Raw genomic sequence first — 27711 nt, forward strand, 5'->3', positions numbered from 1 at the left:
TAAAATATAATTTTAAGAATATATTTATAAAATATAATTTATAAAATATAATTATAAATATAATTTAAAGTTTATTATAAAGCATAATATTGGATATTATGTTTTAATGAATAATAGGCATTTCTGATTTCTAAAATGCATTCATATGAAAAAGACATTTAAAGACAGCACCATAAGCTATCAAAAACATATAAATACCATGCAGTGAAGAAATAATTATTCAACCAAAAAAAAAAATTACAAAACCATTACTATAATCTAGTGGGCAATAAAGATAGGTAAGTGAGACAGTTTTCCAAGACATTTAATACAGTACAATATTTATTTATATTAAATATGGCAACATGGCATTGTGATTTACATAATACTTGTCCCCTATCTATAGATAAAATAATTTAAGATTACCAATATTGTACCTGCAAATGACTTTGTCTTTTTAATAATTCCTTTCTCTTGCTGCTACTAATGGCAGAATACACATGTAAAAAGGTCATATATCGGCTTGGTGTAGCACCATATGCTTTACAAGACTCGTGGATTAATAAAAATGATTTTAGAAAATCAGGATCAACTAGAAAGAGAAAAAAACAAAAATGACTTAATATAAGTATGATCCACTAAGAATTAGAGAAAATGAACTTAACTATATTTATTCTTACCAGATACTTCTACTCAATGAAATTATAAATATGAGATAACATCTTTGCCTTAAAGGTGCACAGGCATTCCTAAGTATCCATTCACAACTTCCATTTTACTTATTAATTTTGCATTATTTAATTTCAGTGGTCTCTATCCTTCTACTGTTATATATTTCCCCTGAAAATTTTTATTACTGCAAGAAAGATAAATCTATAGCTTGTCATAACATATAAATTAACTGGAACTACGTAACATGTAATCCAAAAGTAAGCTCACTAAAAGCTACTTGAATGGAAAAGAGATACCAAACCAAGTAACACCTATCCACTCATATTTACACAGGGAGAAACAGGACTTCAAAAGCCAAAAAATTAAGAACAAGCTCCCATTAGATCCAATATATACATGACCAAACATACCATCTCCCTCTCGTTGTCTCAAGCTATTTCCCTCTGTATTCCCTACCTCAGTGAATAAAATCAACTTCTAATGAATTTTCCAAGCAGAACCCTGAGAAATATTCTTGCATCCTTCTTCCTTGCATGCAACAGCCATTACATAACCAAGTCCTCTTTAGATTACCTCCTAATATCTCCCCAAGTCTATTCCTTCCTCTTAGATTAGAAGGCAATAGCTTTCTATACTGGTCTACAGTACCTCTGGTTTCTCTGTACACCAATCTATTTTTCATAACTGAAGAAAGGGGAGATGCAGAGACTTCTGTTTCTAAAACAAGCCTCTGGTTACATCTCTATCAAAAATCTCTCAATTATTCCAAATCACCCACAAGTCAGAATCCAAATTCCTTCCTTAGCATGACATGGAAGGCTCTTCCTTACCCAACCCTGCCTACCTTCTTCTCTTCATCTAGTACTCTACTATTTATTATATCCTATGTCTTAGCCCTTCAGGGTATTTATAGTTCCATAAAAATGCCTATTTTATTTCTTCAAGCCTTTTCCATGCTAGTCACTCTAACCAGAATGACCTTCCCCAAACTGCCTGTCTGGGCAATGTGCATTTCCTATAGTATCTGCTAGGTAGAGGCTTTACTTTCCAATGTACTTCATATAAACTTCTACCATCACTTATCCTGCTATAGCAAAATTTTATGTTTATATATAACATAATTCTTGCTATCACTAGATTATCCTGTCATCTCCAGTATCCAGTCCAGTACCTAATATAAAACAAGTTCAATAAATATTTAATAATTAGATGGTTAGATTAAATAAATGAATAAATACGTTATGGTATAAAAGAAAAAGACCACATTCAAAGTTAATGTGGAAATGGAGAAAATAATGAGAACATTATAGTTAAGAAAATATTATGTCCATACTCAAAGAATCATAACACAGTTTTGCATATGAATTGAGTGCTTTGACATATCTAAGTGATAAGCTCATATGAAAAGTTTAGGCTATTAGCCCAAAACCCTATATAAGTAAGTCCTTTAGATCATTTGGGTCAAAAATGTAAATTTCTAATGTCTTAATTTTAAACAATAGATATTCTGTTAGGTCCTATATGAAATGACATAAACATTAGTTTTAAAAAAAGAGGGTTTTCACATGCCACAACTACTGAAGCCCACACGTCTAGAGCCCATGCTCCGCAACAGTAGAACCCACCACAATGAGAAGCCCGCACACCACAACGAAGAGAGTAGACCCCCACTCGCTGCAACTAGAGAAAGCCTGCGCACAGCAACAAAAACCCAACACAGCCAAAAATAAATAAAATTTTAAAAAGTAAAAATAATAAATAAAGTCAAAAAAAAAAAAAGAGGGCTTTAAAGTTTAGTTTGCATCAAAAGAAATCTTAGTTAGTTTAGCATTATTCCAATTCATAATCATCATGAATCTTTAATGGATCTATAACATTAGAAATCAGGAATTATTTCATCAATAAAAATCACATAAAATCAATTTCATCAAAATACTACCTGAATTTTTTTTCTTTTCTTCTTTTCTTTTTTTGTCGCTATATTTTTCTTCACCACCTGTTTCACTGAATAACATTTCAGGTATCTAAAATAGGAAGAGCATTTCTTTAAACCTCAATTTAGTATGAAAAAAGTTTAAGTAAATCCAATGTCAGAGGTTAAAAAACCTTTAACACACACACACACACCAAAAAAAAAAAAAAACAGTCTCAGTTGAACTTTTCTTCTAGGATTCTTTAGAGGACATTATTTCCTAGTCAAGATTTTGACACATATCAACCATTAATTTATTGCAAATTAATAGCACATAGGAAAAGCTTCAACATCTTCACTTGAAAAATGATTAGATTTTTTGAAATGAAGAAAATTACATTTTTGATTGAATTAGAAAATAATCACATATGCCATTTAAAATCACAAAATAATAAAATAAATGTTTTACTTGGCATCAAACTAATAAAATGTCTTCATGGCATAAAGGAATAGGAAGGAAGCTTAGCTTTCTTAAATAAGAAATAACTAAAAGTAAACAAAAATAATTTCATAATTGATAATTAACATAACTGCCATCAACATAATTGATAATTCTAAAAACTATCTATTGTCTATAGGTAGGTTTTTGCCACTATCACAAATAAGAAAATAAAGTTTCATGAACAGATATCATCATTATTAAAGAAAATATTATAATCTTATAAGAATACTATTTTAAAATATACAAAAAATTTTTTTAAACTCTATTTCTGGAAAAAAGAAAATAAATAAGCAGAACTCTGAAATTTTAAAATTAAGCCAAAACCTTCAACTTCTTTCACCTGATACAGTTAACATTCCTAACAAGAGGAAGTACAAGTAATCTAGGTAATTAGGTCAAAAAATCATTTTCTGAATTTCTCAGACTGAATAAACCGTTAAGCCAAAAGATTCCTTAACTAATGGAGAGTTTGAAAGTGCCATGGTTCTTGAGCCAAAGAATTATTTTTTTTTCAAATACTTTCACTGATTTCTGAAAAAACACTTAAGCAACTGTGAGAATATTTTAAATATACACTTTTAAATCAATGGAAATTTGTTTCTTTGGAAACTTACTTTCTTTAAAAGTAAGTTTATCCCTTATGTTAGTGGGATTGTGGTAATCATTTCACAACATATAAATATACAAAACAACATGTTGTATACCTTAAATATATACAATTTTATGTGTCAATTATACCTCAGTAAAGCTGGGAGGGGTGGGAAACATTCTGTCCCTAAACAATATTCTACATTAGCAAAGTTTTCCTGCCTGGATACCCACATTCCCCTTTGCCTCCACTCTCCCTCCTTGGGGATAAAAATGGCACTTTCTTAAAAGAATTGAATAAGTATATTAACCCTATTAATTCCTATTAATACCCTGACCTCTCGATTCCTTGAATTCTTCTCCTTCTGTTTTCTATCACCTTTTTCCTGGCCACTCACTCCCACTTCAAAGGGTCACATCCTGATACCTTGTCATTAACAGTAACTGCAATCATTTCATAATCTCACTTTCAAACATCCCACTCTTCTACCACTACATACACTCCTGTCTTCCCAGCTCATTCCCTTTGCAATGTCAATCATCCTCAGACTCCACCAAGACCTACAATCTATTAATTTAACAACCTTTATACTGTCATTCACCATCTTCCTACCATAATTTCTCAGCTCCCTTGGCCTTCGCTCGCTTTGTCATACTCGAGTAGCAAAGCAAAGCCCCAATCCTGGTTAAATGCAAGTCACCACCTATTGAAGGTCTGCACCTATGAGTGCACATGTAACTGGAGAAAAAACACACAACTATGCTGATTGGCCTCACTGAACTTTATAATCACTAACCTCACATGAACCCTTAATGTCACCTAGCTATTATACTCCATTCTCCTAAACCTCTTTCACTCTTTCCCTCTTCCAAACTACTATTTTGCATATGCTATAATATCTCTTCAAGACTCCAAAATCTGTTCCCTCAACTTTTCTCTCAACTGATAATCTTACCTCCTATTTCATTGGGAAAATAGAAACATCCAGAAGTGTCCAAAACTTCCCATACCACACTTGCCCACCTACTTGGAACTGTGCCCCTGTACTCTGCTTCCCTTCCTGTTATTATGGATAATGCTTCCATTCTCCAAGCAAAGGCCTATCCTTAATCGTTTCATTTGTGAAATAGACCCATATGCTGTCTACTACCCAAGGATGTTGCTCTAGCAATTTTCCCGTCTTTCATGTAACATACATGTTTTGCTTCTTTTTGCATTCCCAAAAGTGTATGAAAATGTTACAGCTTGCCTCATCTTAAAATTTTTTTAAAAAAGAAAGAAAACATTTTACCCCCACTTCCTCCAGTTACTGACCCATTTTTATCTTCTACTTTATAACAAAATTCCTCAAAAGAGGTGACCATATTCACTCTCCACTCTTCTCATTCTTTCTGAAACACATTTCAATATGTTTTCTTTCCACTACTAACTGAAACTGCTTTATCAAAGTCACTAATGAACGCCATGCTGTTAAATGCAACGATCAGTTCCCAGGCCTTGTCTACCTTCATGTGTCACCATTCATCCTTCCTCACTCCTCTGAAATGCTGTCTTCACTTGGCTTCTAGGCTTCACTTGTCTACACGCGCTCCTGCTTTCCTATTTCCCTAGCAGTCCCTTCTCAGTATCCTTTGCTGGTTCCTGTTCTTCATTTCAACCTCTTAATGTTGAAGTGCCCCAGAGTTCAGCCTTTGCATCTCTCCTCTCTTTGCCAACATTCACTTCCTTAGTGATATTTTTTCTCACAGCTTTAAATGCCACCTATATTCTGATAATTCCCACAGTTTTACCTGTATGCCTGACCTTTTCCCCTGAACTCATATATCCAAATGTCTTCTCAGTCTTCCAACTCAGATGTCTAACACCTCATATTTCACACATCTAAAACTGAAAGCCTCATATTCTCCTCCCAAAATGTTCTTCTCAGAGTCTCCCCTCAACTAACGGGTATTCCATCCTTCCAGGTGCTCAAGCCAACAGACTTGGAGGTATCCTTAACTCCTCACTTTCCCTTACACCTTATTACAATGTGTCAACAAATCTTATCGTTTCTACTGCAAAACATACCCAGTATCTACCACTTCTCACCACCTCTACCACTACATACTGAGAGCAAGCCATCCTTGTCTCTCGCCAGATTACTGCAATAGCTTTATGACTGCTTCCTCTTTGTCTTCTATAGTCTATTTTCAGCTCAGAAGCCAGAGTATTACCATTAAAACATTAGAATAGTTTTGCTCAAAAGCCTCCAAGGGATCCCTTACTTGTTTCCAGGAAAGCCAAAATCCTTATAATAGCGTCCAAAGACCCACCTTACCCTTTCTCTTACTTCACTGACTTCATCTGCAACTACTCTCCCCCTTGATCACTCTGTTACAAATGAACTGGCTTCTTGCTGATCCTCAGAATCACCAGGCATGCTCTCATCTCAGGTTCTTCACCTAGAAAGCTTTCCCCCCAAATATCCCCCAAAAGAATGTAAATTCCATGAGGGCAGGGACTTTTGTCTCTCTTTTCTCTGCTATACTCCCAATATATAGAATAGTGGCATGTATTAGGCACCCAATAATTACTACTTCTTAAGAATACCTCTTGTTCATTGGCCTCCACAGACTAGAATAACTTTCCTCTCCTTTACCTACTTACTGAAATCTAACTAAAATATCATCTCAACTCTAAAACCCTGTCTATTATCTCAAATTACACTCCTTTCTCTGAATCATGACAGGCATTATTCTGCACTTCTACTATACAAAAATAAAGAAATGAATGATTGGGAATATGTGTATCATTCAAAGAGACAATATTGAAAATTATTATTCATTCAAATGAAGCAATATAAAAGGCTTCCAGCCGAGATGGTGTTATGAGTTCACACTTTAAACTCGTCCCCCTCTGAACACATATCATAGCAATGACAGATGTTTTAAAAAGCATCTAAATTTTAATTTAAACAACAGCTAATATTATTGCTGTGATATTTTTATCATAAGCTAGCCTATAATAGGCTAAGTAATGAAATGCATAAAATTTTTAAAGTACAATAATATCTCTGTGGTCCTTAATTAAGAACATAATTTTCCACCTAAAATTCTATACTCAACTAAACTATCAAATACAAGAGTATGAAGAAAAGAGTTATTTTCAAACTTATGAGAGATGTTCAGTACCACAATTAAGATAATATTGTAATAAACACTAAAGGGAAGTTGTGACAATAACTTTAAAAACAATGTGCTTACTTTTTACTTCCATATTTAAACATTAAACTTACTTTCTTCATACTGCTATCTGACCAACCCTCCATCCACAACACCTGGCACTTCTTATGCAAAGCAGGATTACTCTCACAGTTTATTATGAAGTTTAAATTTGCAGAATCCATTATCAAGACAATATGCAAGTTTTGTTGAATTCCTAAAAAAATAAGAAAATTATACTCTTGGAATATTACAATAATAATAATTGAAGAAACCTATATATGGTCTGGTTTTATGAAATTAAAATTTTCTGAAATGGGATGGTAGGAGCTGTTTATAAAAAGAACAAGCTATGAAACAGTATTACAGTATAATTTTTATTTTGGTTAAAAAATACGTGTGTGTGTGTGTGTGTGTGTGTGTGTGTGTGTGTGTGTGTGTATGCTAGGATAAAAGATCCAGAAAGGTATGATATTGCTGTTACTTTTCAAATGTGATACTGGATTCTATTTTGTAATTTTTCTTTCAAGGATTTTTGTTTCAATATTCACAAGCAAAACTGATCTCTGGTTTTCTTTTAGGAGAAATACCTTTTCCTTGTTTCAATGTCAATATCATTTTCCCTTTGTAAAAAGGAGTTTGGACACTTTCCTTTATTTTCTATGTTCTGAAACAGTTTAAAATAGCATTGAGATGATCTGTTTCTTAAAGGTGTAGTAGAATTTCCCTGTAAACTTGAAGTGGACAGAAGGGAGGGTAGCTCTTTAACAACTTTCTCTATTTCATCAATAATAAATGTTATTTTAGAAAAATAAAGAAGATCAATGTAATAGTCACGTTTGGGTGCTGCCATCATTGCCTTATTTTTTGTTCATCAATTTTAGATATCTACAGTGCACATGAAACTACTTCTGTAATAATCAAACTTTCTTTAGTTTCAAAAAAACACTACAGAGTCTGGCACAATCTAAATAGTTCAATAATTCTCTAAGACAGGAGGTACTAAAGCACAAATTTCACCACATGAAAACAAAGGTAACAAAGTAAATACTCCAAAGAACATTACCATACTTTCACCCTTCCCTTTCACTAAAATTTTGCTAACTTGTTTTTATTATAGGTTAGCCTTTATGCTACTTATTTGCTACTTATTTGCTAATGAGAAAATGAGGCAAATTAAATGGTATTTATTTCACATGAAACATAGTTTAAATTGATTAATGAATTCTATGGCACTTACTATATGTGAAGTAACTGAAGACTGGTCCAAAAAAACCATCCTGTGAAGCCTGATCTTTAAGAGGCAACAGCAAGGGCTCTAATTCTTCAAGAGTATAGAGTCCAGGAACTTCACCTACAGAACATTACATTTCTTTTGAGTTTTACCTGTATTACACTAATTCAAAACACATTTTACACACACAATGTTTCTTCTATTTTTGTATCAAATAATCTGATGTTATTCAAGCTTTGTTTTCAAAAATAAACAAACCCTATCACCCTTTATATTATTCACAAATCTACATCTATAGCCTTCATTTTATAAAATACAAACTCCTAAGCAAACCATTAAAGACAGTTCATAATCTAGCCATCTATCTGCTTTTCCAAGTCCTTCTCTACCCCAACCCCACAAGACCTTGTATTCTAGCCTCAATGAACTTCTTTGTGTTCCAAAAATTTAATGAAGTACTCCCTCTTCCTGGAATATTATACCCACAGTCTTCCTCTGCCCCTTATCTTCCCCTAAAATTATTGTTTATCCCTCAAGACACTACTTTGTCAACTGCTACGCCCATGAGCCTTTCCTGAATACCCACATGCTAGGTAAAGCATTCTTTTCTCTTGTGTATAACATCCAAACATCACTGTTTAGCATTTACCACATCATTTAATAATGAATGAATTACCACCCTTTCCTGCCCAATTAGATTCTGAATTCCCAGAGGGCAAATATTTGATCATGATCAATATTAACCTTAGGGCATTCTTAGCAAAGTATCTAAAACATAAATATTTGTTAAATAAATGAACAAATGAATGATCAAATCAATGAATGAACTTGTACTAGAAATCAGGAGAACTAGTCATGGCCTGCTACTATATAACAGAATGATGAAAGTCAAATCAAAGGTGATTAAGACTATAAGAATTTGATAGAGGGCTTGAAGCTTGTCTTGTTCACCACCATAAATCCAGTTATTTAATAAATATTTGTTAAACCAATATATTTGTAGTTCACAAGAAACTCTAAGATTAAATGAAAATTCTTTTGCTGCATTCATGTAGAGCCCAACATAGTCTGAATCCCTACTTTTCTTTAGGCTCATCTCAGAGGTACCAGACTGCTCCCCAACCACCAAGCATGTACATATTCAAACGTATACACACATAAATGTGCTCTATGTCCTCCTCTAAATTTCAGCCATACCAAGATACCCTTGATTTCTTAAATTTGGTAAAGAAATCTAGCTCTATTTACATACTCTATAGGGAATAAGAATTTGAAATATAAAAAAGAGACTAAAAGGCCTATTGAGTACTTTCTCTGAAACTATTTTTCAAATACTTTTTTTTTGCCAGAAACGTTGTCAAAATTTAACTTTACCAAAATTTAACTTTATTTATGATTTTTGCTATTATATCTTGATAAAAAGACCAATTTATCTAAATAAAAATAATTACTGGGTTAATGCTTATCTGGATGTTTGCTTTCACAAATTAAAACCAAAACAAAAATACAAAAACCCTGTATATATCTGGCCTACAAGTTTATCTCAGCCAAAATGAACAAAGTCTCCACCTAGTAACAGTTTAAGCAATATGCAGGAATGTGCACCTTAAAAATCAGAAGAGATTATTTATAAAAAGGGCTGCAAACACTTCAAGCTTGCTCAAGACATACCACTTTCACTATACCATTTCCCTTCACTTTGACAGAAATTGACCTACCACTTGTCTAACTAGAGTCTTTCTCATTTGGGCACTAACGTGTAGATACCTCACTTTATAAATAAAATGTTTCCTTCAACCAAAGCTGTTAAATTCTGAAAAAAAAGACTATTTTATCCCAGAGTCTACCTAGCAGGATACAAAACAAGTATTTATTAAAACCTGAGTGGAGCATGAGCATCATGCAAAGTTTGTCCTCGGGTCCCTAGAATGGAACAATTCATATCGTTGAAACTAGCTTTTAACAAGGTTTATTCTGTACTTAAGTACCAAAATACTCTTAGTCCAAGTTTAAAACGAAGCTACCTCCTACTAATTCTACTAACAGTGGTTATGCATTATAAGGAGATTATAATAAACTTCATAAATTCTTCAGAAAAGGAAGAATTGCAGGAAATTGCAGGTATTCTCCTCAGAAAATCACCAAAAAGGTCAGGTGGCTCCAGAGACAAGAGTATAACACAATTCGAGAAATATGAGACCTCATATATCTGAAATATATCTGCTATTATATAACCACATTTAAGGCCATATTATAATTATTCAATTATTCCATTAATGATGGACAGTGAGGTTCTATCAAATTTTTATTACAAATTATACTACATATTTCCTTACATACTAGTTCTTTTATTTCTATAGGTTAAATTTCTATACATAATATAATATACCCTTTGATATAGAAATTATATTATGTATAGAAATTTATTTATTTATTTTTAGCTGCGTTGGGTCTTCGTTGCTGCGCGCGGGCTTCCTTTAGTTGCGGCGAGCAGGGGCTATTCTGTGGTGGCTTCTCTTGTTGCGGAACACAGGCTCTAGGTGCGCAGGCTTCAGTAGTTGTGGTTCACAGGCTCTAGAGCACAGGCTCAGTAGTTGGGACGCACGGGCTTAGCTGCTCCACAGCATGTGGGATCTTCCTAGACCAGGGCTTGAACCCATGTCCCCTGAATTAGCAGGTGGATTCTTAACCACTGCGCCACCAGGGAAGCCCGGTATAACACATTTTTTAAATAAGTACTGGTTGATAACTTTCCTAAAAGGTTATAACAGATAATGGTCCCACCAAAAGTGTGTAAGAGGGCCAATTTTTCAGTATATTCATCAATATTCAATATTTAATCATCATTTTTATATAATTCCACAATCTCTTGGTTTTATAAAAACAGGGTTTCTCAATTCTCCTGCTCTGAGCACGTTTAATGTTTAATCCCATGTCACTTTAGTGAAAGCTATGCCAAGTGTTCTCTGAAACATAATTTTATATAAGATCACTTTACTTGAATAATTTTTACATTATTACTTTTATTTTCTTTAAATAGAACCCATTTACTTGCCTGAAGACAAAAGGCTATTGATCATCTCCAAAAATGTAGGATGTACAAACTGATAATCCTCAAGAAGTAAAACTACTTGTTGTGCTTCAATACCTGCAAGATGTAGCACCTGCACAATAAGAAAATACATTTTGGTACCCATTAAATATTTTTGGCACAGGTAAAAACTTTCATTCTGTATGTAAACTAAGTTGTTTTTCTTGATTGATATTTGAGTAATCAAAATTTAGCCATATAGTCTGGAAAGTAAATCCAGTTCATAAACAAATACTACTGGGAGGAAATTTAATTATTTTACATCTAGGACATTAAAAGCTAGAGGATAATTTTTAAATATACCTACATATGTCCTAAATGCCATCTTTCTGTTTATCTTACCTATCCACATAACATCCCATAATCTGGGGTGCTGAGAGCTAAAAACATAATTTTGTAACAATCATGGAGAAAACAATCATCAAAATTAAAATAAAGACTATGTTGCATATCACAGATTTAAAGGTCTTTAAGGCTTTTAGAATAACTGTGATTTAAAACCAAATAAAACAAAAGACAGTGAGTCACTCACATGTTTGAGATCATTTTTGAACTGCTTCAGTTCATATCCCCTGGAAATCTTTGGTGAAAACAGCACTGCTCCATGCATATGACTGACTAAAGAAGTGATGGTCCGACGACCTACACCACTGCATCCTGCTAACAGAAGTGAACCTCCAGGAAAACTCAGCACTCTGTCTATCCTAGACATATATTCCAGGACTTCTTGGAAAAGTAAAATATCTAAATTCTGGTTATCTCGTCCATAATGAATAAGACCCTTCAAAAGATCACAAAGCATATTATATAATTAATATAAGTCCAAATTACATAATAAAATGTTAGTTATCTAGATTAAGAGATTATATTTTTGGTGCCCTCAAGAAAAGGAGTTAAGTAAATACATGTTGTCTCACACTCTTTTATCTATCCAGTAATCCAGCTTTATGGCATTTTCTAAGGAAAAATTTACATGATGTCAAACAAGTTCACAGGTCCACAACAGTCAGTTACTTTTGAACACCATTAATATAACTAGTAAAAAGCAGTGTAAGATATCAGGTTAATTATAAAGACTTCAAAAGCTCTCAGATTTTTACCACTGGTTACACACCAAATCAGTGTGCACAGACTATAAAACAATCCCCAAACTCTCAAAACGTACTGCCTAAAGATATTTTGTGAACTCTTGTTCTTACACACAGCTCAGCAATGAATCAAAAGCCCACAGAGAGGTAGTATGCCCTGCCAGGAGCTATGTGATAGAGTGAAGAACGAGAGAAAGGACAGCTTTCACATACTTGACAACTTTCGCACATTCCCAAACTTTGCAATATGCATTCCAGGCAAACAAATAAATTTACTAGACCATGAAAGACTTTTCTTGATATAAAATCCATACTAACTTCCATTATAAATATTAATTTTTAAAGCAATCATATATAATACTGTTTCTTCTTATTATAATTAATCTCTAAAACAAAACAAACAAACAAACAAAACTCCATAGGACAGTGCTGCTAAAAGTTTCAGTGAACCAGCAGCATCAACATCATTTGGAAGCCTCTCAGAAATTGGGATTTTCTTCTGATTTTTTTCAGATTCAGATTAGTACCAATTGAATTCAGACTTCTCCGGATGGGATCCAGCCATCAATATTTTCTGGTTCTCAAAGTGATTCTAATGCTCACTAAAGTTTGAGACCACTGCTCTAGAATGAGCAGTTAATATTATATTAACTGTTAATATAATATTAGCAGTTATATTTCCCAATTAATATTAAGCCTTTTTAATAGTTCCAACCTCAGATACCTTTTTCCAGCATGTATTCTAGCAATTTTACACTAATCTGTGTAAGTACATGTGCACCTACTTAGATCTGCCACATTGGGCTAAATTTCAAAAGATACGAACCGGTTTTGCCTATTCTAAGATCTTTCACTTCATGCCCTCAAAAAACTTACAATAAGTATTTTGAAAATGGCTTTAATCATAACCAAATCCCAATTCAAATTCATGATTCATATTATACCTTTTTAATAACATCCTTAAGATCTGCAGAATTTAGTTTTCCAAGTGGTTTTCCGTGTGGAGGCAAAGGTTGTCCTGGGGCTGACCTTATTCCTGAATTATGTCGAGCTCCCCATGTAACATAGAAATTATCTGTAGAAATGAAAGATATTTTTGTTTTATGTGTGTTAATCATAATGGGAGCATCAGTAGATATATTTCACACTAAACCGTTTTTAACTTAATTAGTCCAAATAAGAACATCCCCAGAAAGGCAAAGATTAATTACTTTGAATTGGCAAATAAATAAAACAATCTCAAAATTATTCTTGAAAAAGAACACAGATTTACTAACATCATCAAGAGCCCTAACTTCTAAAATAAAAGAAAAATTAACCAAATTTTAATTAGAAAATAAAAATCCCACAAACTTCCCTTAAATTTATCTATAGCAGTGTTCCTGTTACCATACAAGGAAAATCTGTTCACCATTCTATTGAAGCTTTCGTCTCCTAATTCCTCAGGAAGACTGGTCCATCAGTATCCTCCTTGTCATATGCTGTGCTCAGCAACAGCCCTACCTTCCCTAGACCCCAAGCTACCTCATGTTCTTCTTTCCTTCTCCATCATATTTCTCACATTATCTTCTACTTGCCAAAACCACTATATTAAACTCTTATTTGGGAACAACAGTGCTACCCTAATTGCGAAATCCACACCTTCTTTGTAGTCATTATCCCAATATGACTTGTGTGCATCTCCTTAATGGAGCTTTGAATCTATATTACCGTGCTCATCAAGCCACAACCACTACTCCTTTTCAGTTTTCTACTTATCCCTTATATTCTTATTTTGACTGGGATCCAAATTCAGCCTGTTATGCTTTAATTCTAAATACTCCCCTGGAATTATTTAATCTTATTCTGTGGATTAGATTATCAACTATCTAAATATACACCAAAAACCGATTCACTACGTATCTCTAGGCAAGTCTCCCAGCTCTAGTCTAGTCCCATATTCCCAATTGCTTAATGACATATAACTCATGCATTCATTCATTAAACACTTATCTATCACAGACCTGTATTTAAACATTGTACTTCCTGTTAGAGATAAGTAGTGAATAAGACAAACATAATTTCTACCCTCACAGAACTGATAAACTTTATGTAGATTCCCAAAAGACACTCAAAAAGCTTGCAAACATTCAAACACATGCATAAAACTGAACTCATTATCTTCATGTCTCATCATTTCTCAGCTGGACTACTGCAGCATCCTCCTACTTCATATCCCTGCTACAAGCCTTTACCCCATCAAATATATCCTCACTGCTACTAGAGTAACAAACACGAAAACAAAATCTGATAGTACCACTGCACTACAGTATCACATATAGCCTCCCACTGCCTTAAAAAAAAAAAAAAAAACTTTTCCTAATCAAGGTCCTTTGCAATTTGGCTTCAATTTGGCTCCACTGACTGCTTGAGTCTCTTATCTCCCTCTGTACTCCAATATATACCCCAGCTTTCTCAAGCCTTTGATTCTTTGCATATGCTTTTTCCTTTGTCTGGAATGTCCTTCCCCTCTTCTTCACTTAATTGTATCCTTTAATATACAGTTTGATTTCCTGTAATCGCTCAAAAAAATTAAAGTCTTAGGTGTTAATTTAACAAAATACCTTATAGGACTTATGCTGAAAACTATACAACACTGATGAAAGAAAGCAAAGAGTATCTAAATAAGTGGACAAATATATTATGTTCATGGATCGGAAAAATCAACATAAGAGGTCAATTCTTCCCAAACCAATATACAGAACTAATACAAATCCTACCACAATCTCAACAACATTGTTTATATATACAAGATTATTCTAAAATTTATATGGAAAGGCAAAGGAACTGAAATAGCTAAAACAATTTTAAAGAAGAAGGAATCAGTCAATTGAATTTTAAGACTTATTATACAGCTACAGCAATCAAGACAATGTGGTATTGGCAGAGGGACATATACATCAATGGAACAGAATCAGGAACCCAGAAACAGACTCACACAACTAATTTTTGACTAATGTGCAAAAGCAGTTCAAGGCAGAAGGGTAGCCTATTCAACAAGTGGTGCTGGAACAAGTGGACAACCATAGGCAAAGAAATGAACCATGACCTAAGTCTCACTCCTTACACAGAAATTCACTCAAAATGGACCACTGACTTAAAACATAAAACTATAAAATATTTAGGAAAAAAAAGTGGAGAAAATCTTCAAAATCTAGGACTAGACAGAGTTCTTAAACTTGACACCAAAAAAGCCTTAAAAAGAAAAATTAATAAATTGAGCTTCATAAAATTAAAACCTTTTTTATCTGTGAAAGATTCTATTAAGAAGATGAAAAGACAAGCTACAGAGTGGGAGAATATATTTGCTAACCACATATGTGACAAAAGAATAGCATCTAAAATACATAAAGAACTCTAAAAACTCAATATTAAAAAAAAAATCCAATTAGAAAATGGGCAAAAGACACAAAGAGACATTTCACTGAAGAGGACATACAGAAGACAATTAATCATATGAAAAGATGTTCAACTTCATTAGCTGTCAGCAAGATGCAAAATAAAACCAATATGACATATCAATACACACTTATCAGAATGGCTAAAATAAAAAAATACTGAGAACACCCAGTGCTGGCAAGGATGTGGAGCACTTGGATCACTCATATATTGCTGATGGAAATGTAAAATGAAATACAGCTACTCGAGAAAACAGTGTGGCAGGTTTTTTTTTTTTTAAACTAAGCATACAAGTACCATTCAACCCTGCAACTGCATTCCTGAGCATTTATCTCAGAGAAACAAAAATCTCCACACAAAAACCTGTACATAAATGACTATAGCAGCTTTCCTCCTAATAGCCAAAAACTGAAAACAACTCAGATGCCCTTCCACAAGTAAATGGTGAAAGAAATGGTAGCATGTCTAAATATAATACCTACTCAGCAATAAAAAGGAATAAACTACTGAAACACTCAAGAACCTACATATATCTCCAGAGAATTATTCTGATTGAAAATAAGATTGTTGAAATGACAAAATTGAACACAGAAAAGACGGGTGGTTTCCAGGGGATGGAAGAGGAGTTGATCTATTTTAACTGTATCAATGTCAATATCCAGGTTGTGATATTATACTATTTTTGCCAGATGTTACCGTTGAAGGAAAACAAGTAAAAAGTACATGCGCTCTCTCTGTTGGTTCTTACAACTGTACGTGAATCTACAATTATCTCAAAATAAAAAATTTATTTTAAAAAATTTCAAAGTAACTTCCTCAAAAAGGAATTAGTCTCTACTCTTCTACACCCCTAAAATCTAGCATTTATCCCAAATATATTCAGAAAAGTTAATTAATTGTAAAACACTTCATGCTCTATTGTATTTACCAGTTTAACCATCTATTTGCATAAATCGTTGTGGCACCTAAACATATTAGCAATAGTTATCATTGTAAGCAAGGACTTTCACATCTGTATCTGCCATTAGATAACAAGTTTCTTGAGCACAAGAAAGTATCTAGTTTATTTTTCAGTATCCAAAATTAAAAAATTAATTTTGGATGCTTAAAATTTTTAAGCATCCAAAATTTTTCTTAATAATTTTTCTTAATAGATATTCTACTATGTGAAAATCATATTTGCCTGGATCTAACATATATCAAGCCTGTATTTTTTAAAAACTACAACCCTTCATTAAAAAGTAAAATACTGAGAAAAAAATATTATTTATTGAGTCCTACACAGGAGACTCTAAAAGATACCAAATTCTAGAGAATTCAGATAAGACACTGATACTATCTAATGCCCAAAGGATATGTCACTTTCTTTGCAAGACGAGACACTATTAACTCAATTTTTAGACTGAGAAACATGGCAGCATTTGAGAACAAGAGCCTCTCCATGCTAAGACATGAAAACTACACGCCACAATGACATAAAACCTCACTCAAAATCAAGCCGACTTTGAACTATTAACAGGCTTCTCTCAGCATTTCATCCTGTCTTAGGTTCTTTTGAACTTATTTCCTGATTCTAAGGCTCAAGCAGCACCTAGAAAATTCCTTCTATCAATCTTAACATCCTTTTCACCTTCAAGACTCCCCTTGGCTTATGTCATTACGACCCTGGAACCAATACCAAATCTAGAAAGATACAACATAATGTATTATATGAAATATTTTTGAAGGCTTGCTTTACACTCTAATAGAATAGAAATTCATTTTGTAGCTTGAAAGCAGTTTTATTAGGAAAGAGTTCCATATTATAGTCATCCTCTGTCAAAGGCCTTTTCAACATGTTGATTTTCATTTTATATGCATCACTCCCACAGCATTTCATAATGCAAATTGGTCATTAAGCAGTAATAGTTGCAAACGCAACATAGCTCCTTTGACTGGTGCTATGCTTTGTTTGTTTATCATAATAATGGGTGAAGCTGATAAGAGGGTACACAAGAAGTTCTGTGCTAATGACGTTATGAGTAGTGACAGGAATGAGTCACTTTCTCAAGCGAAAGTTCATTATAATCAAATATGGATTTTCACTATGATCTTTAAGTATCACACACACATGGCTATTTTTATTAGTAAAAGTCCTTCAGGAAATACAATTTTGAATTGCAAATGTTAAACACTACGGTCTGAACAACCCTTTCCAAGAAAACAATTATCGTCATCATATTTTGTTTGGAACATAATTATTGAAATCTAGCAAAGAAGACAGAGCATCCTCTTATGGTAAAAACATTAAAATTATCCAAAGTTTTGGGTTTTTTTGTTTTAATTGATTTTACTGAAGTATAGTTGATTTACAATGCTGTGTTAATTTCTACTCCACAGCAAAGTGATTCAGTAATACATATATAAATTATCCAAAGTTTTGATTTGTTTAGATATATGAAATCATGCTATCAGTAAGAAAAAAAAATTGAAAGTTCTCATAACTTTTATATATTTACATAAACTCTGTAACTATATTACCTGCCATATTGTCTAGTACATCTGAGCCCCAGTCTCCTTGAAACACTGATGTTAAAATACTGTCAAATAAATGAAGTTCCTTTGCACCAACAATTTTGTCACGAAATAAGCGCCGTGCTTCATATGCTACAATTTCTAATACATAATCTAGAGGATGGTTTGAGGATCCTAAAAAAGGCAAAATTTTCTTTAATTATAATAAAATTCAAATGATTTAAAAATGGTCTGTTTCAACATAATATTAGAAAGAAATAGAGAATGAGAATCTACATACCATAATTTTGGCATCAGATAAATAGAATAAAGGGAAAAAGAGTTAGAATTCATTTTGTTAATGAGTTGGTAAACTTTTTTGATTCTTTAAAGGATACGTTAAACACTATTATCTCTAGTTGTTCAATAAAGATATCAATCCCCAAGAGCATATTAAACATGCTTTGGCTACAAAGGATAACGATTATATTTTTTTCCCAAATCAAGTTTTAATAGTGACATTCATAGTTTAGGAGAGGAAGCATAATAAAATATCATAATTTTAATATCATGTTTAAATTTAATATTTAAATTTAATATTAACATTTTAATTTTTAAAATACTATAATTACAATACTCATTTACCTATTACAAATATAGCATACAGCATAAACACACACACACACACACACACACACACACACACACACACACACAATATGACATTCTAAAGAAAGATAAGTGATTTGAAATCATAAAAGCAAAACTTACCTCCTTCTAAATCATATCTGAATAAGCCAAGAACCCACTGGGTAAGGATGCAAGGAGTAAAGAAATAGTGGCTATAATCATCAACTGTAAATTTGGCCCGCACCTGGAAAAAATATAGTAAATGATCTGTCTTCTCTCTTAAATATATAATCATGCTATAAATTTTTCAGTCACCTTAAAGTCATAGAATGTCAATTTCTACCAGTGGCTGGAACTGTATTTCAATATTACTGATTTCCTCAGTTATCTTGTATTCTATATTTTATGCATTTAAAAACATTATCTAAGAGAGGTTGTTCATAAACTTCAACAAACTGCCAAAGGTTGTCCATGGAAAAAAATAAAAGGTTAAAAAGCCCTGCTAAAGAAAGGAATTCAAGGAAAGCTAACCTAAATTTTATAAAATGGTAGCTATAATTCCAAGGTGCTCATGGGTGCAAGACAGACCCATTTTATAATGGTGGGACCCACAGAGCTATCTTATGTTCAAGAAATCATTGAACATTTAACAAATCAAAGCGCCACAACTCAACATATAACCAACGAGAGAAGAGCCTCTCCCTTCCTCTCTACGGATGGAGCCACTGCTCTTATTCTGGCCTTGACTGCCTAACATTTGAATTAATTTAGAAAAACATAGCCTTATCTTTCTCCACTTCTACTCCAATACTATAAAAAGCATCTTCCACAAACACTTCCATAACTTTTGCATGCTATTCCCTTTACCCAAGGAGACCCTCTTTCACCTCCAGCCACTTTGTGAATTTCTCTTTATTTTTCAAAACTTAGATCACATTTCATCTCCTCTTAAAATTTACAATAGCCAGGACATGGAAGCAACCTAAGTGTCCATCGACAGATGAATGGATAAAGAAGATGTGGCACAAATATACAATGGAATATTACTCAGACATAAAAAGAAACGAAATTGAGTTATATGTAGTGAGGTAGATGGACCTAGAGTCTGTCATACAGAGTGAAGTAAGTCAGAAAGAGAAAAACAAATACCGTATGCTAACACATATATATGGAACCTAAAAAAAAAAATGGTTCTTAAGAACTTTAGGGGCAGGACAGGAATAAAGATGCAGACATAGAGAATGGACTTGAGGACACGGGGAGGGGGAAGGGTAAGCTGAGACAAAGTGAGAGAGTGGCATGGACATATATACACTGCCAAATGTAAAATAGATAGCTAGTGGGAAGCAGCCACATAGCACAGGGAGATCAGCTCGGTGCTCTGTGACGACCTAAAGGGGTGGGATAGGGAGGGTGGGAGGGAGACGCAAGAGAGAGGAGATATGGGGATATATGTATATGTATAGCTGATTCACTTTGTTATAAAGCAGAAACTAACACACCATTGTAAAGCAATTATACTCCAATAAAGATGTTAAAAAAAAAAAATCTACCACACACAACAAAGCTATTCACTCTCTCTTCCATGCTATCTCTGTAACTGGTACATATTGTTATTGATAGACTTATTACACTGTATTAATAGTTTATTTATATGATCAGGTCCCTCATTAGACTGTGCATTTCCAGGGAATAGCGACTCAGTCATCTTTGTATCCCTAGGATTGGCACTGGAAAGAGAAGGTACTCAATAAATATCTTCTGCATCCTTAATGCCTATTTTCAAGTATCACCCCACTTTATCAGAGTATTTTAGACATTTCCTCACAGATAAAGGAAAGAAATAAACATCAAGAACTACTCTCGGTTTTAAAGCCTGAAAGACAGAAACTGATAGAAGTCAGGAGAAAGATCTAGTTTTGGAAAGAAGATGAACCCCACTGTAAATAAGCTAAATTTGAAACCAAAGCAGAATGACCATCTACCCACTGATTTATTCATTCAATATTTATTGGGTGTTTATTAAAAACTATGCCAGAAGATACAATAATGACTAACGCACACACAAGCATCTATCCTCACAGAGTCACTCTCCAGTAGAAAAGTATAATAAACGACAGGAAAAGAAAGCCTGAGCATCAACACAAATCAGGATTAAAGGTAGCCCTTTGGGAGTAATACCAATAGACATGAAAACTACAGTGTAAGTGAATATATACCTGTTCATACACTTGTACCATAGATCCTGCTAAGAGATAAATTTTTGACGAAGAACCCCAAATAGTATGATTCCTCAGATTTTTATGTAGAACTGGTTCCAAATATGCTCCATAAATTGTCTGTAATTGCTCTCTTTCTGGGTAACTAAAAAAAAGCATATACGAAAGAAGTTGAAATAAATCAACATTCTAAACTATTTTTTTTTAAAGATTTTTTTAGATGTGGACCATTTTTGAAGTCTTTATTGAACTTGTTACAATATTGCTTCTGTTTTATGTTTTGGTTTTTTGGCCGCGAGGCATGTGGGATCTTAGCTCCCTGACCAGGGATCGAACCTGCACCCCCTGCATTGGAAGGCGAAGTCTTAGCCACTGGACCACCAGGGAAGTCCCCTAAATTATTATTTTAATGTTAAGTTATAGCAGTGGTTTTCAAACTGTGTGGTTTTCAAATTGTAAGGCCTGAATACCTCCAAGGTTTACTCAAGGGCTAAGGCCAGGCTCACAGTCCCTATTGTTACTTCAACTAAATCAGATCCCTGATTATCTGTTTTCAAATACTAAGGATTCTAATAGAGGATTCCAATGAAATTACTTAAAAACATAATTGTTTAAAAGACCACTGATCTTTAGAAAGGGCCAAAGGAAAATTCTGCTTAAGAAAAAGCATTTTGAATTAAGTATAGTCTGTACAAACAGCGTAATCCACCTTAGAACTACAGAAGTGGAAAACAACAAATAAAATCAACCTGTTTCTCCCAAACCAAAATCTATTTCGGTACAGCTTAACTGGTTGCTGTAACATTTCTAAAAGAAGAATGTTAATAGACGGGGGCAGTTTAGCATGAAAGCACAAAAACAAGATTTTGTAAGGCAAAATATAACAGAGGACGCAGCGTCATAAAATTCGAGTCCATGTAACAATTATGGACCATGGAGATGGATGGGTATGTTACGATCAATATTATCAGCCACTAAATGACCTAACTTTACTTTGTTAAAATTTAAATTCTCTTTTTAGTTATCTTCATAAAATTTGATTGTATTTTTGTTTTAAATAACCCATAAAACATTTAAATCTAAAACCCACCATTCAGATTCCTGAGATTGACATTTAGAGACAATACAAAGCAGTTATGTTTTATTTCTAATATATAACAAGCATTGATTAAAGACTTCATCACCCTAAATTACTGCCTACAGTTTAGGAAGGATAGGAAAAAAATAACATCAGAGCTTAAATTTGACTATTTTTATATTCTACATTTTGAAGTAATATCATTAATATATACCTTTCATAAAATGCAATGCATGTCTCCCCAAGTCAAAAAAACTTTTAATACAATGATACGTACTCTACAGCGCAAAGACGAACAATAGAAGTAAATCTGGTAGTAAGCTTATGTCTTCCCAGTCTTCCTCCAGCTGACACAGAAGCCACAATTTGAATATTTTCTAAACCAACCCATTCCAAATTTTCATCATAAAATCCTTGATATGTCAATACCTATTTGACAATAAATATATTTAAGTGTTTTATGCTTAAGATTTTCTAATCATGATATATTTTGCATAAAATTCAATTGTTTCCAAATTCAATCATCATCAGAAGATAATGGTTACTGGGAAATGGGGGGGATAAATTGGGAGATTGGGATCAACATATACACACTACTATGTATAAAATAGATAACTAATAAGGACCTACTGTATAGCACAGGGAACTCTACTCAATACTCTGTAATGACCTATATCGGAAAAGAATCTAAAAAAGAGTGGATATATGTATAGGTATAACTGTCACTTTGCTGTACATCAGAACCTAACACAACACTGTAAATCAACTATACTCCAATAAAAATTTTTTTTTAATTTTAAAAAGACTCTGTGTTCAGTTAATGTTAGCTGAATTATCCTCATTTTTAAAATGCTTTTCAAATAAATATTAAAATCCAGGTGATAGTATAAATCCACCAGCAATTATCAAAAAAAAAGTGAAAGAAATCCGGAAAAATATAAGAATATTTTTTTCTATAAATATTTTATTATATTCTGCAGTTATATAGAAAAGCAAAATGTGAACCAATATGAGTATATTAAGCTCTAATTTAGAATTTAGAGTTTCTAATTTGATGTAAATCACATAAAGAAAAAAAATCTTCCACAGTGACTGAAGCATGACTGAGGAAGTCCAACTGCTCTCAGAAGAATGCATACCTAAAAGAATGAAGCAAAAACTTCCCCAGCTCCAGCACCATCCCCAGCTTCTGCTTTCCTCCTTTTTTTAGGAATAAAGGGTAGGTAAATGGTGTAGGGTAAAGGTTGTTTTTACTCTTTCTGTCATATATCATCTCGATGTAATACTAATTTTTAGATGGAGGAAGATCAAAGAAAGTAGCCCTGGAACAAGTGTGGGATGCTTCAAGAGTTTAATTTCCATGACACATGCTAGATAAAACTAGCCCTAAAGAGGAAAGCAGATTTTCTATCTATAAGAAAAGTTAATGAAATTAAATTGTTTCCAATTATATCAAAACACTTCAAGTGATAAGACCCACCTGCTGCAGGAAAGCTACCAAAGTACTGGTCCCCCATTTATCAAGCTTGGGTAGGTTGATATCTTTTAAGTACAGAACAAGTCTCTCACAGTCTTTTGGTCTATACACTCGACCAGTATTAGTACTGATTACCATGCAAGTCTGGCTCAGTTTCTGCAGGAGATGCCGAGAAGTAGTTTGTGCACTACAGTGAACTGTAGCAATTTGAGTGGACCGGAGTTGGGAAAAGGCATACCTGAGCAGCATCCTAAGAAAGATATAAAACATTTGACTTTGACAATAAAATACTTTTTATATTCAATACAAAATTTCTATTTTTAAATATTTCCATTTCTAAATTACGTATGATGTTTAAGGGAAAAGTGGTAAAAATAGATATGGTTTCCATGACTATCCATAGCTATGAAGGTAAGCTTTCTAATTTTTAGACTGGAAAAAAGTTAAAAAAAATTACTATGACTTTACAGAATTGTTTAATTATTACTAGAAATGTGAAAATAATAATCTATATTTCCTTTATTTCCAAAAAACTACACTCAGGAGGCACTAGAAATAGGTTGAATTCCACTGAATTAAAAGCTATTTTTAAATAGCTAACTTCAAGATTCATTTTTTATAACTACAGCATACAGTAGTTTGCGAGTACATCAGGTATTCACTTTTTATGATTTTACGCACAGATTCTTTTTAAGAGTATCTTCTTCTAATTCCATTGGAAAACACACAACTTGGCAGAAAAAAGGACATATTTTTCTCTATAGTCATATTATTTTTACAAGTAGTGACAATAAAGAGTCCTTCATGAAAATGTAAATGCTACTTTAACCAAAAAAAAGGTAACAAAAGCTGTTAAATCATTTTAAAACAGGAGAGAAGCATAAATCCACAATATGCACCTCGATTAACATTTTTCTACTCTTACCCTTTGCCACATCCTTCTGGTCCGACAAGAATAAATGGCTGTTTACTGTCAGAACTTAACCAAGGTTTGAAATAATCTAGACCTCGTTGCATGTCAGGAGTCTGAATGACTGGAAGAGTTTGGCTATTACTGAAATCATCAGCAGTCAAGTTTTCTGGCTTCTTCAGCACATAAGATGCTAATCGTCCTCTACTCGAGTCATAGTAGGTGTCCATTGGTTTGTGAGGGTCTGGAGGAGATTCTCGTGCCCAATTAAAAACCTTAAGAGGAAAAAGTTGTGATAGATTTTCATATACAGTGCTCCAAACAGAGTATGTGAAATTTTAATTCTTTAAAGTAAATGCTCCAAAGAGAATCATCTTACTTTAAAAAAAAAAAGTTCACATGCACTAAACTTACCTAATATCCTTAATAATTATAGTAACATTTTATCTGAAATATTACTCTCTGAATGATCATTTAAGCAAATAAAAGTCATCTAGTTCACACATGTTGTATAAATATATTCAACTTTTAATTGAATTCTTATGAACACTAAATTACAAATTGTACAATGTAGCACTCCTAGACCCTTCATTTCCAGTACATTTTGGTACTGCACATTCCACTGTCACCACCCCTGCTCTCAACTTGTTCTTCTTTCTTACACGAAAAACTGTTATCTGCACAGATACACAGCAGAGAGTTAGCCCCTAATGCCACTCTTCAACAGCTTTATTCTAAACTTTGGCAATAAAATGTCTCCTTAAAAGCAGCATATAATATGACATTGAGTGGTAGCAGTGAGAAGCATCTGGTAACAGAGGCAACAGAACAGCCATGGAAAGAAAAACAGAACAGAGAAAGCAATAAATGCTGATATCAGTGAAACAAAGTGATAAAAATGCAGAAACATAATGTTGGAGCCAACCCAAAGGAATATGTGTTCAATTATTTCAACAGAGGCCAACAGGAAGAAATTCCTTAATATGTAGAATTTAGTTTTATAAATAACGTGGATGAAATATACCTTTGCATTTAATAAAGAAAAGATTTATAATGATTACTCCATCCAAGCATTCCTAACTGCTAAAACTCTTCTGGTTAAAAAAATGATTAAAAATATGTAATTTTAAGATTAAAAATGAATAAAATAATTATATTTATTTACATAGCCTAGTATCAAAAATATCTAACAAAAAAGGTATAGTCCAAACTTTAGCCTATTAAATATTATTTTATAAAATTTTAATAACATCATAAAATATCACAAACTAGTTCAAAGGAAAAAATAAGTATATATGTACCTATGTACTTATACAGACAGTCCCCAACTTAACAATGGCTCGACTTAAAGATTTTTCAAGTTTACAATAGGGTGAAAGTGATACGCATTCAGTAAAAACCATACTTTGAATTTTGATCTTTTCCCAGGCTAGCGATAATGTGGTAAGATACCTTCTTGTGATGCTGGGCAGTGGCAGTGAGTGGCAGCAAACTGCAGCTCAGGCAGTCAGCCACAACATCACCAGGGTAAACAACTGATATGCTCACAACCATACTGTTTTTAACTTTCTGTATAACAGTCAAGAAATTACATTCTATTTGACATTTTATTATAAAATAGGCTTTGTGTTAGATGATTTTGCCCAACTGTAGTCTAATGTACATGTTCTGAGCACTTTAAGACAGGCTAGACTAAGTTATGATATTTGATAGGTTAGGTGTAGTAAATGCATTTTCGACTTAGGATATTTTCAACTTATGATGGGTTTATCTGGATGTAACCCCATCATAATTCGAGGACGATCTGTATATAAATGCATTACTATTGTACTAAATGCATAATTTCAAAATTTTGAAGTTCTATACCAAGGATCAATGAAAATTAACAAAAAATGTTGACTAAACATAGGCTTTAAATGTGTATTACCTCTTTGGTGAATTCCAGACGTGACTTCATGTTCAGATTTCCACCCAGCCCCCTTATGAGATTAATAATAAATTGATCATGATCTCTGCATCCATGTAGATGTGATAAACCATTCATCACAGTCCCAACCAAACTTGTTTCTACCACATAGTCATTCTGTTGATTAAAATCCATGTTACAGACAAAAGGTAAATATTAACCAGTAAATTAGAACCATACACAGATTGATGTTTACTTATCTTTTCAAGGATCATCTTTAAATTAATCCCCCTACTCAAGTTATAGAAAGTTTAGATTTCAATTTATATATATAAACTTTGAAAATAAAAAGTAATCATAAAAACACAATTGTGTATTTCTAGCTGAAAGTGCTGGAGTCCTCAAATAGATACACAGTCTGTTTACTTCCTAAACCTGAAGAATATTTTTTAAAAAAGGTAAATCAATGAGCATTCGTCTAAAAGTAATAGTCCCTCATTTCCTCTTGCTGATAGAAAAGAAGCTAGAGGCAAAGGCTAGATTAATGGCTCTGGACAAGAAAGAAAAGTAAAAGCAGGCTTAAAAACAATTTGGAACTTTTTCTCTACACAGAATTTTAAAATGAAACTTTTGGACTCCGGTGGTGTAGATGATTTTGATCTGTGGACCTCTGGGGCCCTGTGTAACTGCCAGGGAGTTAGAAGGGGAAAGCATTCTCATTCTTTCTCTAAGTATTTGCTGAGAACCAATTAAGCATTAGGATCTGTATGTGGTGCTAGGTATTTTTTTAAAAAGGTGAATTAAACAGAGCACTTGTCTTAATGGAAGTCAAGTCTAGTAGAGGAGATGGTTAACACATTGTGGCAGAAGCTATAGAGCACAGGAAGAGTGTATTCTAAGAAAGGATAACTCAGATTGAGGGCTCAAGGTCTCTTTGAAAAAGGTGACATTTAAGCTAACATTAAAAGAATGAGATCTATCTGACATGCAGAGAACACAGCATATGCAATGGTAAGCCACCAGCGTAGTTAAGGAATTAAAAGACGCTTATGCCTGAGTAAGCAAAGGGAGAGCAGTTCAAGTCAGAAAGGTAGGCAAGGGCCAGGGAACGTGCAATTGTATAGGCCATGGTAAGGAGTGCAAATTTTATTTTCGGTGCCTTTAAACGTTAAGAGAATCAAACGACCCAATTTATATTTTTTTAAAAAAGCACTCTGCCTGCATAATAAATATTTTTCAAAGAATGGAGAAATAGGTGGAAAAATGGGAAAAAGGGAGGAGATGGGTAGAAAT

The 27711-nt window shown here is 33.3% G+C and overlaps 1 protein-coding gene across 2 annotated transcripts in view; it reads right to left on the reverse strand.

The window, feature by feature from the left end:
* DYNC2H1 (dynein cytoplasmic 2 heavy chain 1) overlaps positions 1-27711 on the reverse strand; it is a 368911-nt gene that overhangs the window by 256760 nt on the left and 84440 nt on the right. For both annotated transcript variants that reach the window (XM_036860514.1, XM_036860513.1), the window contains exons 41-54: positions 26440-26595; positions 24528-24787; positions 23606-23852; positions 22403-22554; positions 21048-21192; positions 18970-19072; positions 18226-18393; positions 13212-13342; positions 11712-11960; positions 11144-11252; positions 8095-8208; positions 6929-7071; positions 2591-2675; positions 417-571 (exon numbers count right to left, since the gene is read on the reverse strand). In XM_036860514.1, coding sequence (XP_036716409.1) covers positions 417-571; positions 2591-2675; positions 6929-7071; positions 8095-8208; positions 11144-11252; positions 11712-11960; positions 13212-13342; positions 18226-18393; positions 18970-19072; positions 21048-21192; positions 22403-22554; positions 23606-23852; positions 24528-24787; positions 26440-26595 — 2217 coding nt within the window. The remainder of the gene's footprint in view (positions 1-416; positions 572-2590; positions 2676-6928; positions 7072-8094; positions 8209-11143; positions 11253-11711; positions 11961-13211; positions 13343-18225; positions 18394-18969; positions 19073-21047; positions 21193-22402; positions 22555-23605; positions 23853-24527; positions 24788-26439; positions 26596-27711) is intronic.

Source organism: Balaenoptera musculus, chromosome 8 (assembly GCF_009873245.2).
Source record: "Balaenoptera musculus isolate JJ_BM4_2016_0621 chromosome 8, mBalMus1.pri.v3, whole genome shotgun sequence".
Lineage (NCBI taxonomy): Eukaryota > Metazoa > Chordata > Mammalia > Artiodactyla > Balaenopteridae > Balaenoptera > Balaenoptera musculus.